Source organism: Fukomys damarensis, unplaced genomic scaffold (genome assembly GCF_012274545.1).
Source record: "Fukomys damarensis isolate Sample0158 unplaced genomic scaffold, DMR_v1.0_HiC HiC_scaffold_7, whole genome shotgun sequence".
Lineage (NCBI taxonomy): Eukaryota > Metazoa > Chordata > Mammalia > Rodentia > Bathyergidae > Fukomys > Fukomys damarensis.
This window is the reverse complement of record NW_022900919.1, coordinates 5,705,143-5,722,809: the sequence shown is the minus strand read 5'-3', so window position 1 is coordinate 5,722,809 and position 17,667 is coordinate 5,705,143. Positions and strand designations below refer to the sequence as shown.

The window sequence follows — 17,667 nt, the reverse complement described above, 5'->3', positions numbered from 1 at the left end:
AATATAACATTAATATCCACCTAATACAATTAAGATAAAATAGGGCCTTGTGTGAATTGCAGCCATGTTTTCTGGAAAACTGTAGAGGTCATGCAAAGGTCACATGGCTGTTACTTGCTTCAGTAAATGCTGCTTTTGTAGTTATGGCACTGAGGGAAAACACCCCAGGATAGTCCCCATAATGGACTATGGTATTTCTAAGGCTCTCTAGACCTATTTTTTTGTTTGTTTGGTTGGTTGGTTGGTTGGTTGGTTGGTTTTTTTTTTTTTTTTTTTTTTTTTTGGTACTAGGGATTGAACTTGGGTCTTTATGCTTATAAGGCAGGCGGCAGACCACTTAGCTAAATCCCTGGCCCTCTCTAGATCTGTTTTTAAAGATCTGTTCATTTTTCCTCATTTATTCAATAAGTAATTTATAAATATTAGGCACTTCCTGGGGTGAACTATAGATGATCTGCAACAGAGACACAGCAATGTCACAGGGCCTATGGTCTAGAAAGAAAGGCAATAACAAACACACACATAAATGGAAACAAGGGTGAAGAAAAGTTAGAGGGCTCCAGAGGATGCATAACTGCAAGTCCTGACCTCACCAGGTAGGCAGGGGGAAGACTTAGATTAAGGAGGTGAACTCTGGACTACAATACAAAGGATGAGAGAGTACCAAGTGGCGGGGGTGTGTGTGGAAGGAGCACTACGAAAACAGCCCAGGAGGAGGGAAAAGCACTGGAAAATGTTAGGAGAGCAAAAAACCAGAGGACGTCCAGGAGAAGACAAGAGGGAAGAAATGAGGCAAGCAAGACACACATGGGTAAAGCTGGGGTGAAAAAATGTGGGCTTGTAAGATTGTGAAAAGTGAAGAGACAGAATCTAAGGAGGACTGGAGATGGGGAAGCAATAGAAAGAGACAGGTAATAGGGCTGACCCTCAGGATGGGCGAGGCCTGGTGGTCCATCTCTGAGTTTGGTTTTGCACATATAAAATGTGCCGGTCACTGAAAGCACAACCTTGAGTGAGCACCTTCAGGAAGGGAACACAGAACAGGCAGAGAAAGTTGCCTTAGACTCTATGTGATGACCAGAGGGAAGGGGACGGGCCTGCAGGGAGAAGAGAGTGCCAGCAAGGAAGGGGGCAGCAGGACAGTGGACAGAAACAGCACTACGGCCAAGACAGCATACCTGAGAGTAACTGCCAGAGTGCCTGACACTATGGGCAGGACGGAGAAAGGTCTCCTACCTCAGTGAGGCAGAGGCTACTGAGGACTTGACAGAGGCTGCAATGTGTATGTGGGGGCTCAGACCTCACACTAAGCTGAAAGAAAAGTCTGGTTGTTTCCTGAAGTGCCTCAGCTGGGTATCACTGCAATTTCAGGGTATGTTAAAGGCAATGTCATTGTGAGATGTCTGCAAGTATTTTATAAACCAAGTAATAAATTGTATTTACTATGACTCAAATAGTGTGCTTACTATACTCATGACAAAGACAGCTATCTAAAGCAAAACCATTTCTCAGTTACCTCTGGTTGATTTTCCTCTGCTGCAGCACATCCTTGATGAGGGCCATTCGCACGAGAGCACTGCCATTGGAGTGGTTCCAGCACCAGAGCTAGGAGAGAGGCAGAACCCTTACTTACCTAGGTAAACGCCGTGGTCATCAGCATCAATGAACACAGCCAAAATCACTTACTGGCATCCTTCTTCCAACAAAAGAATGGGAAAAGATCTTCAGATCTTGGTCTGCTAAAGAGCTTGGCACTACAAAGTATTCTGGAAGGCTGGAGGGGAAGAAATCAAACTTAAGAAGTCTTTGCTCAAGGGAGGCCTAGTATACTCTGTAGATACCAGCTATACGTAACACATTTATCTCCCCTCAATATGCACCTCACTTGGTGGCCATACTGGCCAGAACTAACGATCCTGGACGTTTCTGTCTACAACAGGTGTGATGTGGTCGTTTCTCACAAAATTGTAACATGAGAAAAAGATTTTTTAAATATTTATTTTCCAGAATGACTATTAATCAAACATATACAGTCTCTAGAAAACATACCCACCTTTGTTCTCTTCATAGGCTGTGGCTAAACATATGCCAAGCAAACAAAACAGAACCCCATCATCTCCCAAGAAGCTTCAGCTCCCTTCTTACCTCCCTCCTCTACCCTTCCCACCCCTTCAAGGCACAGTGACACCGCAGGACACTGATCCACTCAATGCACCTCAGCAATGCTCCTCTCTTCCCTCTTCCACTTAGCCTGGCAGGTGACAAAGGCAGGCTGAGCAAGGCCCATCTGCACCTTCTTAGCACACGTACCTCAAAGCATGCTGGCCTTGTACGTCAACCTCAAGGGGAAGCACAGGAGACAGGACACGTGCTCCAGAGCACCACCCCAAGATCTGTACCCTCAGAAGTTCCTAATTCAGAATTAACTGGTAGTAACAGGGTAGTGTCCTCTCCTATTTTTCCCCTAAAATGCTGATTATCTGCATGAATGAAGGAGGACTTCAGTGAACCCAAAATATTTTAAAAATTTCACCAGTACTAAATATTAGACAAATGTAAAAACAAATTTCTGGTCACTTTTGAAGGACTTTACAGAACCTGCTATTTTGAAAATGGGTAATGATAAACGTCATCATATTGTATACCTAAAAACTTAATGAACTTAATGAATACTTAATGAAGTACTAATAAACTTAATGAATTAAAAAAAAAAAGAGAGAGAGTAAATGTAGGCCAGGGATGTAATTCAGTGGCACAGTGCCTGCTTGGAAAGCACAGGTCCAGAATTCGATATCTGACACCAAAAAAAAAAAAAAAGTAAATGTAAAGATTTATACTGCCTTTCTTATATGAACTATATTTCAGGGTAATAAAGAAAAGAACTTGATAGAAAAAAAAGAATATGACAATAGCAATCCTTAATAACACATCTGGGCAATGATCCTCACTCCCAGGGAAAGCTATATTTTGGCTGCTGAAACCATGATATAAAAAGTGAAATGTGTACTGAATGGATCAGAGTGACAGCCCCAAGTCTCTTGGTCAGTCAGCACTGTAAGAAGCATGAGGTAGAGACAGAGACAGAGATACACACCGGACAATTGGGTCAGCCTGCAAGTGAGAGGAGGTGAGGGTGGAGGGGAAGACACATGTCAAGTGAGCCAGCTGGAGACTAGACACAATGCCCCAGGAGGCACAGGCATCAGCACCTAAGCAACCATTCTTGCCAGAAACAGTGAACTTGGGTTCATTTATGCCTCTAGAGTCAACTAACTCAGGATGTAGAGCATATTAGAGGATACTGCAGGGATGAAACCAGCAATACCTAGAATGTGGAAAATTCTATACAACAAATGAGCTGGTTCTGTCTAAAAATAAATGCTAAGTATACGAAGGTGGGAAGAGATCACTGAAGATTAAGAGGCCAAGGCGACATACCAAGCAAATTCAATATAAAATTTTCTTAGGATCTTGATCATAACAAACTAATTTTAAGAGCATTATAAGATAGCCGGGAGTGGTGGCACATGCCTGTAATCCGAGCACTCGGGAGGCTGAAGCAGGAGGATCACTGTGAGTTGAGACCAGCCTAGGCTACATAGTGAGTTCCAGGTCAGTCTCAACTACATAGTGAGACCCTGTCTCAAAACAAAACAAAAGAGCTTGTTAAAAAGATAAAATGTAAATGCACACTGATTAGATTACTGATGATAGTAAGGAATTACTGTCAACTTCCTTCAATGAACATTTATATTGTAATTATTAAAGCATAATCACAGATATTTTATTAACCCTAACATGACAGCTATCGGTGGCAGTCTTCAGAGAGCAGTCAGTCCTGATAAATACATCATTGTTAAAAACGAACTCACCAAGTGGATATCATGTATCCCTCGTTAATAGAACAAACTCTCCACCCAGAAGCACCTGTCCTCTTGATTTCTCTGTCCCAGTCTGAATAAGTTTCAAATAGTGGAGTTTTCTGGCTGGTGGTGCCGCCGCCAGCTCCAATCCCTCCTCTTCCTCCACCTTCTGGCGAAACCCCATTAATTTTGTTGGCTGTGGGAAAGGCAATACAGTTAGCTTAGGTGTGGCGTCACATTTCAGCCAGCATTAGCTCTGCCCTTTCTGCGCCTTCACTCACACGTGCTCTGATGTGGCAGCTCCTCCCTGCTTCATCTTTCAAGTCTCTTGCTTTACTCTTTCCACTTAAAAATAACTCATCTAGTCTTGTCCTTACCTTTGATTTCCCTGTCCTGCTACAGGTTCTATCTCATCTGCCTTCACACATAAATAAGCAAATCAACCTGATTTTGAAAAGTGCATTTGACTGAGCCAGGGATTTAGCTCAGTGGCACCATGCCTGACTTGCAAGCCAGAGGTCCTGATTTTGATCCCCCGTACCAAGCCAAACAAACAAACAAACAACCCCCAAACAAAACGAAAACAAAAGTACATTTGACCAGGCTGGTCCACTCTGGCTACTGTGCCACACATTCTTCTTCCTTCCTTTTACTGACCACCTTTCCATATAATGAAGAAAGCCTGGAAATGTTTTCTCTTCATTTTCCAACCCTACTGTTCATGGAAACTATTCCTGACCTTCCCAAATTGTAGGGTAAATACATGTCATTTGTTTATTTTCTCCACATATTTTGTCTGGGAAAATGAATGCATCTAACAATTATGTCTGTTCTCAAGCTCGCTGAATCTTTCATTTTTGCAATACCAACTTCTCACTTATCAGCTTACTAGAAAATTCTTGGTTTCCTTGACAAAGCTCACAGCACTGCTCGCGCTCTGCTAGAGTGCTGGCCATGGATGGCAATTCTGGCATAGTGGGCCCAGACCAGAATTCCTTAGCAGGAAGCTTTCCCTAAGAAAGGAGCACACACTAGGGGAGCATGGCTACAGCCTGGGAGACCCTGCAAAATGGCTAGAGAGAAAGCTATTCCTCAAGTTAGCCAGATCCGTACCAGGGTGACAAAAGCACAGTTCTTCCTGGTCCTGCTGGACAGCCATGAGCTGTAACTGTGGCAAACTTCCATGCCAACACCCCTCACCAGATGTTCTAGTATACTCAAACCTGCCAGCAATTTGGCATAAGACACAATGTCCTGAAAAAGATGCTAGTCCTTGCCTTAGCCTTTTAATCATGCTCATTTTCCAATGGAATCAAGAGAACCTAAATGGCTTCTCTTGACCTTAAAGATCTTCACAAAATGTTGTTTGCCATTATTCCCAATTCCAATTCTTCCCTGTAGCCATACAAAACCCTTAGTTGTCCCATGAATGTTCCATGTCCATTCTACAAATCATTTTTCACTCCTGGTGCAAGACGGGTCTTTTCTGAGAATATACAAGATGCTAAAGTCTGAGAGCAGAAAGATGAGGAAAATTTCATCTACTCTGAAAGCACTAACAAGACAGCAAGAAGTAAATTCAATAGTCAAGTGCACGAGATGCCTGAGTGTAAAGAGGACACAGAAGAGGAAGCTCCAAAGTTTCGCTAAGTGGGATGGCTGGGCCAGGAAATGCTTCATGACCTGACCATATGTGAACAGAGTTCTAAGGAATGTGTCAAGTTACCAGGTAGCTAGTGAGGAAGAAGTAGGCATTCTGGGCAGTGAAGAACATTAAAAAACATGAGACAACTGCAAACCATCAAGTAATTAAATATAGCTACATTAGGGATGCAAGAAGTGGCAGAACAGAGGCTGGAAAATCAGATAAGGCTGAGCCCACAGATAACTTCATGAAGTTTTCAATTTTTTGGTTCAGAAGCATAAGCTGACATCTTATCAATTTGATAACAAATATGAATCTGCTCTTTTTTTGATATTATTTGCCCAATAATACTCTGACTGATGAAAAGAGTCCTTATAGCCAGTTTCTTTGATGTTAAAAGAATAGCAGCGGACCATTGTTGTTTATACTTGTGCTTCCTGAGGTATTTGTGTGGAGCCATGTGCCAAGGTCTGTGGGTACTGCACACCTTCCTGCAGGCCAGGATACTCAGAGGTATGTGCACAACCAAAGAGCCTTTCAGAGACAGCTTTTACTCTTGTGATGCTGGATAGGAAAGAAAACTTCAGAAAACTGAAGGCAAAGATTCTTTTCCTAGATCCACTACAGGACCTTCTGATCTTTTTGTGGAAACAGCTTTGTCACCTACCTGCCTGCATAAAGGACTTCTTTAATCCAGCCAATGAATCAAGGTGTCATCCAGAAGTTCAAGAGTAGATTACTGGGCATCTTTCACTCACAAATTAATGAATTCTGACTGCAGTGTGTGGAAATTTCAGGCTTCCTTTGATCTTAAAGATGCAGGTTATGCTTCTGTAACAGCATGGAAGGATGTTAAAGGATGTTACCCTAAGAAGAAACTGAACAAAAGTTTGGCCAGTGTTTGTGAAGTATGTGCTAAAAGAGAAGTCTGAAGGATATAATACAAAAAGTTCCTAAATACTTTAAGAATTAATCATCAAATTTTATTAACAAGTAGTATAAAGAAATAAGAACTGATTCACAGGAAACCCAGTGGTAGAAGAGGTATGGGTTGATAAACTAAAGTATTATATACCAGAGATGCCCACAAGAAATGAGTAAAGAAAAAGGCAAAAAGTAACTTAAGCAGGCCATCAGTAACCAGCTGTATTTGCTGAATCCAGCACGTTACATTCCTGCATAAGTCATGACTCTGTACATGGGACCAGATAATTTTTATTAGGAAAACAGCCTAAGGAATTGGGCTATATCACCAAAAAACTGAGGCAGGAATCAAAGACTGTTTCCTACAATTCTTGCATCTCTTGAAATAAGCTACTTTTTTGCAGCTCTGAGCAAGGGTCTTACTGAAGATAACCTGGATGATCACCGTTCTGCAGCCTGATGATGATGGCCCAATGGACATTTACCCAAGTGCAGAATCACTAACACTCTATCTTTAGACAAGAGCTAAGTTCACTGCATATTAAAAAGAAACTTAAAAAAATAAACTGTGCTACTAAGTCTAAGATATAATTAATGTACATTTTGGTAAGAGAAGTTATAAATACTTTTGTTATCCAATTTCTATAAGGACAAGATAAAAGCTTTCTGCAGGAATTATTCCCATTTATCATCTCTTCAGCGTTGGTTAGTATCATCTAAAGTAATAAAAACACACTACACACACCTGTGGACTATGTACGATGACAGTTTAATGTGTCTGTAACAGTGATATTGGAATGTACTTTACATATGGGCCATTTACATTACTGCTGTATGTTTTAAGATAAAACGCTAGTATAATTAATAATTTATAAGCCCCAGCATGGATCTTTCATTGTAAACACACACTGACTGATTTTCTTCATCCAATAGTGAGAGAACACATATACTTCAGCCAGCTAGTAGATGTGCAATCAATCACTAACCTACAAGGGGCTAACAGGAGAGAAGGCCTCTTTATTTTCTCTATCCTTTTATGAATTCTGAAACATGGGCTATTAAAACTAGTCTGGATACAAACAAGTGGAATTACAGAATCTTCTAGAATTCTCCTTGTGCTGTCATGGTGACATCTGTGTGGATAGAACTATTTTACTTTCACATAACTACCTAGAATGTACATGTCCATTGGACAAATGCTCACCTGCCTTTCATTAATTTTATTCAGAAAGTCTGGATTTTGACAATCTTAACTCAACTAAAAGTTTTCAGTCCTTTCAGTTTTTGTACGAAATCACACCTTGCCAGAAAAGTCTATGCTTTTCAGTTACTTTTAACTTCCCATTAGTTTTCTTTAACGTTAAGATTATTATGACCAAAAGTTCCAAATTAACAATGAAGAGGACATTCTTTCTCATAAAATATAAGCCTGTAAAATATTTGACATCATGCTTGTAAAGCCTATATTTACAGCTGCTTATAGCTTTTTCCTGGTCACTTTTCAAGAGATAATCTGACAACATTGGCTCTCTCTCTGTATCTCTCTTTTTTTGTTGTTATTGGTACCGGGGATTGAACTTGGGACCTTGCACTTGCAAGCAGGTGCTGGAACCACTGAGCTAAATCCCCGGCCCAACGTTGGCTCTATGAGTGAGTATACAGTTGCTTACTTCTCTAACAGTTATGAAGCTAATAACTCTAATCATTAATGCTCACATACTTGAGGCTTTTGGCAAACATAATAAAATTTATACATGTAAAGTTAGTAGTATTTAGTATTTTCATATTTACCTGAATTGTGGTATTTTTCCCCAACATATTCAAATGCAAAGAGTAGCTGGAGGTCTGTTGGCTGGGAATAATGAGCTATTGCAAGGCATACCTAGGAAAAATTCTACATTTAGAATTTGATTTTAACACACTTCGATGAAATGTACAGTAAGGCCTCGATCACCTGGGGCATCATCCTGGGGCAGCGATTTTAGATACCATTTACATGTCCTTCTATGACCTAGAATGTGAAAGAGCTCCTTAGGCCAGGTACCTCATTCACTGCTGTGCCCCAAGACACTGGACACTGTTAAATCTTGTTAGTACATGGAAATATTCAGCGTACATTTGCTGAGTTGAATTTTGACTGGGAGTTAATGTTACTCCAATAAATAAAACTTTAAAGGAAAAGAAGCATTCTCCAAGAAAGCAGTGACAACATATCCACTCGAAAAAGAAAAAAAAAAAAAAGTAGAAAAAACTTTCAATTTGATGAACTACAAAAGCTCCCTATGAAGCATACTAGCTACTTTACTGTTTTAATGAAGTCACAGATTTAAAAATCTGAACAGAAAAGTCACAATGCAAAAAATACCAGAAATACATACATGGGTGGTATTGAGAAGTATAGTAAAAAACTGTTTAAGTAAGATGGTTCAAACTGTGCCCTGTGATGGAGTGTGGGCTTCTTTAGAATCAGAGAAATCAAGGCTTGAATGCTAGGTTCCACTGAGCATGAAATATACAACTAACTTGGGTGAAGTTAATTCCTCTTTTCCAGCCTCATTCTCCTCATCTGTGAAAGGAAAGTAATACCTACGCTGTTATAAGGATTGACAATCTTAATATATGCTTGGCTTTCAGAGGAACTCTGTATATGGAAATATGGTTGTCATTCCCAGTTGTTGGGTAGAATGAAAGATGCTGCTCTATGCTTACAAACCCTGGAAGAAAAGTCCTCAAATGATCAAGGAACAAGAAATTTAAGACATATGCTAGGAAGAACAATAGACAACCTTACTTAAAAAGATTAGGTATCAGTAAGAAGGTAAAACACTAGGCCAGAAATGAGATACCTTCAACAGTGAGCAAGCGAGGAAACTGTTAGTCAATGTCAAATTAATGGGGTCTGGAGTGGGTTGACACAAACTCCATTAGCAGTGCATAATGTCAGCATGCTGCTTAAACATTTTTAAAAGCCTTGCATAAAGTGAGTATTTCCTATCTTGGGTAATTAAAATGTACAACCAGGGACACAGAATTTACTAGTGCTGACACCCTCCCCCTGCAAAATCCCAAAACTTATACCTTGATTTCTCAAGGCTTATTAGCTTTCTATAAGGGTCCCACCTACAAAATTTAATTTCTATTCCTAATCAGTATAAGCATCTTGTTTAAAGCACTTTTAGAAGCACAGCTATTGAAATCTGTACCTTCAGACAGTTCTCATCACTTCCCATTCCTTTAAGCAGCAAATTTGTTTCTAAACACGGTCTAACTTTTCAGGTCTACCTCAGTTTGCTACACTGCCATAGCCACATTCTTAAGCTATACTCACCTCAGCTTCTCTGTACTCTAGAAATCCACACCACTACACTTAAGAATTATCTTCTAAACATATAATTTTGGCTAATAATACTGCTCTCTTGATAAATACTTGTGGTTCTCAGCTACACATTTCATTAAATTAACTTATTTTTGATTTTCACAAAACGTCCTCACCATACATCTATTACTTCTCAATGTCCCCTCATTTTCTTGGTCAAAAAAAAAAATGTATGTGTACATTCTGTCTGACCTGGCCCGAGACATCTCCTGTCATTCTCAACCTTCGGGAAATCATTCTACTCCTCCAGGGCAATCATGTTTCTTGGAAATTAGTATGTCTGTTCAGTACTACTTTTTCTCAAGCCATCCTAGACTGAGTCAATTTCAGAGTATCAATTCGAAAAACCTTTTTATTGTCCTCAAATAATGATTCCAATATATAATATCTCATTGGTTAATTGTGCTTAAGTACCTGTACTTTTAAGGTATTCAAATAATAATCATGAGTGTGCATAAAAAGTAGTCCATAGGTAGCTCCTTATTATACCAGTACCATTAGTTCCTTTCCCTTATGGTAGATGCCAAATTTCTCATTCATTCAACAACTATTTACCAAGCATCCACCACATTCTAAGCTCTGGGAATGAGATGAACAAAACAGACACAAATCCATGTCCTCAACAAACTTATATTCTAGTGGGGAAGAAAGACACTAAACAAAGAAAAAAAAAAGGACAACAAATACAATAAAAGTTAATTATTTAAGCATAAAGGAGAAAAAAGTAGAAATGAGAAAGGAAATATAAAGTATAATACCGAGAGAAATTTAGAGAAGACAAAAAAGCGCTCTCTGCATAGACTAAATACCTGAAGACCTGGTCCTGGCATTTTGTTAGCATCTCTTCAGTTACTCTCTGAAGGGGCACTGTGTGTCTAACAGGGGCTGCACAAACACTACTACTTCATAAAATTAGTTCCTAACATATTAGTGAAAATGCTCCTACCTGAAAGCATTAAGATTAGAAAATGGTCACAGGTCCAGATTACAAAAAAGAAATGGGCCCAGTGTACACAGAAGTAACTCATAGAAAACTGATTGTGGAATATGCCTTTTTGTGGCCACAAGGCAAAAAAGAAACAAAGTCTATCTGCAAAGCAAAACTCACTAAGACTTCTAAAAAAAAACTCCTTTAAAATAACACAGTTTTATGTTGAGTTAGGAAACAAATGAGATATGCCTAATAGCTTTTACATTTAAGAAGACCTAAAAAAATTATGACAACGAAGCTCAGTTTAATGACTTCCATAATGGATGATCTTCTAAGGGTAGTAGGAAGGGGAAGAACAATGTGAACTACATTTCCTGCTGCTCAGCAGTTTAATTACAAGTGTATACAACTTGTTTTCATATAACCTAATTAAGAGGTATGTCTGGGTACATACACAAGAACATGTATGAACTTGGGTATCTGAAGGACATTGGTGCTGTTACTGTGGAACACTGAGAAGAGAAAGAGAGCCTGGTGTCTTTTTCTTTTTCAAGCATGCTATTTCAGAACTGTGCCCAAATTCCTAGCCTCCTCAAAGTTTCTGAAAGACTTAAAAAAAAAAGTCTCATTTCCATGTAAAATTATTCTTACTTTGCAAGTATTCCCTAGGCAATAAAAATGTTTAGAAAGACTCTAATACCCCTAGTCCATGATTTCTCTTCTATGACCAGCTAAGAGTACAGTACTGGAGAAGCACAAATCCAAAAAACACTCAAACGTCTAGATCTACCATATTTGCAAACAAAAAACTGGCTTCCATGTTTCTGTGGAAAGCCACCAATGAGCATAAGATTCCAGGCAAAAATGACAGTCCAAGAAAAGGCCAAAGTGTTCTTTAATTAGACGAATTGACTCCATCTCTAGAAAACATTCCTGAATAACTGGTTCACAACAATTTGAGGATAAACTAAGGCAAAGGCCATATATTTTACTTACTATACATCCATCTATCTACCTATTTGAATTATTGTAATAAGTGGTAAGTCATTCAAAATAACATTTTTTTCGTTCTTTGCCTGTTTTGAGCAAAGGATCTTCAAGTGGTGGCTCACAGATGCTATGAAGTTAGATGTCCAAATCTATACCATCAAAGTCCTTCTTTCTTTATAGAGACCTTCTCCAAGTATCATTATTTTCCCAAGACAGCCCAAAGATAATAAGGATGAGTGGTAGTGGACACAGTTGTACAGAGCAATCTAATTTACTCACAACTGAGAAAATAAAACAGCCAGGTTTTAGAGCAACATTTAACAAAATGTGAACCAGTTTACTATTCTAGGATCCATCTTTCAAACAAACTATAAACTATAAACATTTAGCATTTCAATTCTAATCAATGGTTCACCCATCAGAGAACTCTAAAAAAATTTTTTTTAAAAACCTATCAGAGAACTCTAAACGTGTATCTGGTCATTTTTAAACAATTTATAAAATCAAAATGTTTTCTAGACAAAAGGTAGCATTCAAAGCTTCCAGGAGGTAGAAATGACTTATAACTTACCAACTGCTACCTAATTTTAGATTAAAACTTTCACTTGCAATTAAAGAGTATGCTACAGATTTTGTTTAACTCACAAAGCCATTACACTTCAGTAGCCAAAAATTAACTTATGTCTGAAAACATGTAAATCATAGAAAAAAATTTCTGTGTATCCTCATTTTCTCATGACTGTACAAAACACAGAGTATTTCTTTCAGGCCTGAGATAACATGCTTTTTATATTTTAAGATATCAGGAAAAGGACTTTCTTGTCAGAAAATTGGTCTTGGGAAAGGGCATCAGATGGATGAGCTTGCTTTGTGTAGACAGTTCAATGAGGCCTTCTTCATCATTCACCAGCGGCACAACACACAAGGGAAACCCTGAACTGACAGAGCACTTATTACGTTTTGTTCATTTGGCAACTATTTATGTGTAGGACATCTTTCATGCTACTATTTTGTGCTGTTACCTAATCCTCATTTGTTTTTGCTTTATCTTCTCAACTAGACTTATCTATTTTAGGGAAGAAACTGTATCTTGCCTTTCTAAATTGGGCACATTGCCTGACATGTCAAAAATGACCACTGAGTGAGCAATGCCTTGTCTGTAGAACACGCCACTTCTGGGCTGAAAAGCTGGGGAAGAAACTTAATTGTCTTTTTGGCATAGATTAGGAAAACTTAAGAAACTAAGTGTGCTGAAGTCTCTTACTGGCCTCAGTGGATGAAGTGAGCTGATAGTGTTAATTCAGATTTAAGAATTATCTGAATTTTGGTTTGTGTAGATTTACAATCTACACTATTAGAAAAGCGGACAGCTTTTACAGTTCCATGTGTGTACATAGGCTCCCCCACATCCACTAGTTACTGAACTTTGTAAACTGACATTGTAACATTACAATAATGTTTTGTTGCACCAATTTCATAAACTTTACAGTGCAATACCTGTTACTTTTCTGAGGCAAACCAAAGGTATATTTCTCAAGGTTTTTGCTGCCTTCTTTAGCAGCATTTGATGGATCTTTTATACATTTGTAATAGGAAAAAATTAAACAGATTGCAAATTCTTTTAAAAATCTTAGACCATGTACCAACTTTTTGGTTGAAATTGTGTAGGATAAGTTAAATTGCATTCTCTTAACCAATATGAGTGTATTTCTGTAAGCATAGTTATGCTGAAATAAGCGTATATGAAGAAATATTTGGGAAAAAAAAAAAAAAAAAAAAAAAAAAAGACCACTGATAGCTAGATAGCTCAAGAACTAAGTTAATTATGACCTCGATTTTCTCAGTGTTATCTGATAAATACAGTAATAAAGGGAGGGATTTAAACTTTCTAAAGGAATATTGGCCCACTGTATCAATTTCTTACTTAAAAATATTCTATCTTAATTCAGTCTCACAAATTCTGAGGTATGCCTACTCTTGAGATGCCATACATCTTGAAGTTCACATGCAGGTACTTGCTGCTTTGGGCAATGAAATTACCAATATATTTTTAAGTCTGAGGAAAGTAATTTGGTCAAATATTTTACATAGATAGAGTGTACTATCTACTCAATTCTAAGGCCATTCTTTATACAAACATGCATCTCATGTAGGTAAAATGCCAAAATCACAAACAACAGAATCAAATAGCTGAAAGAGACCTTAAAAGTTATCAAGTTGGGCCGAGGATTTAGCTCAGTGGTTCCGCCACCTGCCTCACAAGTGCAAGGACCTGAGTTTGATTTCCGGCACCAAAAAAACAAGTTATCAAGTTGCATTTTCAATTTTGCAGCACACCTACAGGTAGTTATCCAGGCTGTATTTGAAAACATCTAGTCACTCTGCTGGACAATACCAGTGATCATGTATTTGCAGATATCTGTCACACGCTTGCCTTCCTGTGAAGGAACTATTGGCTCTAGTTGTAAAAACAAATTTATCACCTCTTCACCTAAGTATATGAAGATAACTGCCTTAAGATCCTTTTGATAGCTTCATTTGGTATCACCAGGAATTTTACTGCAGTCTACTGATGGTGGAAAACAAATGTGTCTTTGGTGGTGCAAAGACTGCTTTAATTCTGAGAAAAAGCAAACTCCTTAGGCCATGAATACACCATTACTGTATTTCCAATGTATAGGAGCTTTTCCTCTGGAAATTCTATCACTATTTTCTACAATGCTGCATCAGACTAGAACAGAGGGGCATTAGGTCTACCAGCTTCACTCTTCTGGCAAAGCCAAAACCTGGAATACATGAAGTGGAGATTTTGCCCTTTAATTTCACTTCACAAGTGAGCAATAAATACTGCAAGATAGGGAAGAAATAAGCCAATTTTAAAATCCTAGCTTTGAGCTGCCCGTCAGGTATCACTTAAATTAATTCAATTCTTTAAACTGGGCCACGGATTTAGTTCAGTGGCACCGCACCTGCCTCACAAGCACAAAGTCCTGAGTTCAATTGCCAGTATTAAAAAAAAAGAAAAGAAAGAAAAAAATTCTTTAAACTACTACTAATTATTAGGTCCTTCTTATAAGTACATATTTTCTAATTCTGATGTATCTTAAATGTGGCTTTGTTTCTTAGTAAGGTTCTGTAGAACTGAACTAAAACCCTTACCAACCTCAATTATAATACATCTCCTATTTCCCAACCCTTTTTAAGCAAGACAGAAACTAGGTGGTAATGAAAAGTCCCACACAAGACATGAAATTGGTAAATACAGAGCAGAAGCCAGAACTTTATGAAACTTAACAGTATTACCTTTTTGGCACTTTCAGGACCTGATTCATCAAAGCGAAATCTGACAATTCTGAAATCTTTACAATAAATAATTAACTCTGTTGGATTAAATTTCAGTTTCTGGTTGGGGCCTAGAACTTTCTGCTTTCTTTTGTGGTCATTTACTAAAAAAGAAAAAAGAAAAAGGTGTCAAAATCTTTTTTATTATGCATTCTTTACAACACTGTGTAACACATTTTTAGTGAAAAGCATTGGAAAGTCACCCATAACTTGGGCTCTGCTTATCTGAAATCTTCATATTTGTCTGTAACTATTAGAACTTCAACGGAATAGGTGTTAACTGTGTTTCTGAAGATACTTTAAGAGTCTGTGATAAAACCACCAACAACTAGATATAGTTAATGATTAAAATTTTAATGAACAAAAAGCTATACGTTCTGTATCTCCATTTTAAAATGATCCATCTCTCTCTTCCATGAGTATTACTGGGGACCCCTCCCCCACAATAAAGTGATAGTAAACCTACAGAAACAAAATTGCAACTGAAGTATCTGAGAGATAGGACTCTTGGTGGAAGATTTCCAGAATAAAATCAACTTCAGACACTTTTATTTAACAGACAAGGTCTCACTATATTGCCCAGGCTGCCCAGAAAGAACTTTGGGCTCATGTGACATCTCCACCACCAATGTGTCAGACTACAGGCAGGCATCATCTTACCCAGCTACAACTCTTAGAGACAGTTCGTGCTAAATACCACATACCTGTAACAATCTGCTCAACACATGTTAAAGGGACATCATGTTCTCCAAGAAGAAGGTTTCTGTAATGGAATTTCTGAAATAAAAAATTATGTTCACATTAATTCTTTTCTCATTAACTTCAGTGACAATAAAATCCTCATTTTTTATTTTAAATTTGGGAAAAAGAACTAAGTAGTTTAAAAAAATTTATGAAATCAGTAAAATAGTATTATATGACAATTTGGTAAATGACTAAATTTTTCTCTTTATGACTAAGGAAAAAGTATCTTTGCTTTTTTAAACAAGTTAAAAGATTTGGAAGCTAAGAAATAACTCTCCTTCAGTTTACATAACCAATGATCACAAAGGATAAATGAACCAAAGTGACTTAGAATCATCTCATTAATTGTATTCCTCAAGCAAGCCTCAACATTCCTAGTTTTATTTTGAATTTTAATAGAATACGTTACAAAAATTAATAATTCTTTGATAAATTCATTATAATTTTTCCATACTTGTGATTATATAACAGCATGTACTGCTTAGAGTGTACAAACAAAACATACCTGTAATGGCATTGGGTCATCAGTAATAAAGGAGATTTTGAAGTTACTGCATATTAGCTTTCCCCATAAATCATACTGGCTTGTGTCTGTTGCAATGCATTTTCTCACAAAGTTGACTTCATTTACAACAATTTCTCCTTAAAAAAAAAACAAACAAAAAACTGTAAGCTACAGCTATGCCATAAAATGCCAGTCATATGTAACCTAGAAGGAAGATTTCATAGTTTGATTATTACAATGATGACAGTTAAGAAGGAACATTCACTGCTAACCATGGCACTGAAGTCCTCACTACAGCAACAGGTGCCCATTCCCAAGGGATAAAAAGAGAGGCAAAAAGAGTTTTGGGGTCTGAGTTGATTCAACCAGAAAGGCCAATCCACATCTGTACTGTATGCTCTGCTAATTGCCTATTGGTATTTACTTGTTGAAAGGCATTCTGGAGAAGAAATAAACTACATTCTCTCCCTCAGAATATTATCTTATGGAGTATTTGTGTTTTATTAAGATGTGCTTCCTCTTGTAGGGATGAAAAACAGCATTCAGTTTTACTTCTTTTAAAGTAAGTTCCACAAAGCAAAATCAAGTTTCCTTCTGCATTCAAATTATAACTCAGTAGGCAATAAGACTAAAACAAAATTTGAGTTCAAAGGAAAGATCAGGGAAATAAATGTAAAAAACCAGTACAAAGTCATGATGTACTTTTGAAAAGAATAATTCTCTATAATGTATTTAAAGTTGGATCAGCATTAAACCTTAAAATTCACGATCTAAAAACTCAATTAGTCACAGAAATATTTTGAAGCCATCCAACTCCATAGAAAAGTTAGTTTACTTATCTACTTTGCCCATTTCTCACCTTATAAAAACTTTTAACAGTGATGGCTAGAACCCACTTACTGCCCACCAACAAATACCTACCAATTCACAAAGAATAAAACCAGAGTAGGAAAGCAATTTTCTCTGTAACTAAAATTTTATAATAAATTTGAATTATAAGAATAACTTTTATTTGAAGTTCTTAAAAACTCACAAGTCCAGCTTTAATAAAAGCCCCCTAACATTTAATTGAGGATTTAACTCACATATGCTCAAGTCAAATTCCTGGCTCAAAACACTTCTGTGATTCCCAGTGGGAACACAGCCTCCTTCACATGGCCTAAGGCCCTGCATTCCTTGCTGGCCTTTGCTGTCTCCCTCCTTGTTGTTCTACTGACAATCGCCTTCTCTCAGTCCCTTACACACACTGTACTGCATCCAGCTTTGCAATGTTCTTATTTCTTCAAATGTTCTGTCTTTCTGTTAACCTCAATGTCTCAAAAATACCAAAAAAAAAAAAAAAAAACC

At 37.7% G+C, this 17,667-nt stretch overlaps 1 protein-coding gene across 4 annotated transcripts in view; it reads right to left on the bottom strand.

The window, feature by feature from the left end:
* The window catches only part of Mtmr10 (myotubularin related protein 10), a 42,723-nt gene that overhangs the window by 13,995 nt on the left and 11,061 nt on the right, over positions 1 to 17,667 (bottom strand). For all 4 annotated transcript variants that reach the window (XM_010638214.2, XM_010638216.2, XM_010638217.2 and 1 more), the window contains 7 exons: positions 16,321 to 16,457; positions 15,776 to 15,848; positions 15,033 to 15,175; positions 8,224 to 8,314; positions 3,873 to 4,059; positions 1,687 to 1,774; positions 1,517 to 1,605 (listed from right to left, as the gene is read on the bottom strand). In XM_010638214.2, coding sequence (XP_010636516.1) covers positions 1,517 to 1,605; positions 1,687 to 1,774; positions 3,873 to 4,059; positions 8,224 to 8,314; positions 15,033 to 15,175; positions 15,776 to 15,848; positions 16,321 to 16,457 — 808 coding nt within the window. The remainder of the gene's footprint in view (positions 1 to 1,516; positions 1,606 to 1,686; positions 1,775 to 3,872; positions 4,060 to 8,223; positions 8,315 to 15,032; positions 15,176 to 15,775; positions 15,849 to 16,320; positions 16,458 to 17,667) is intronic.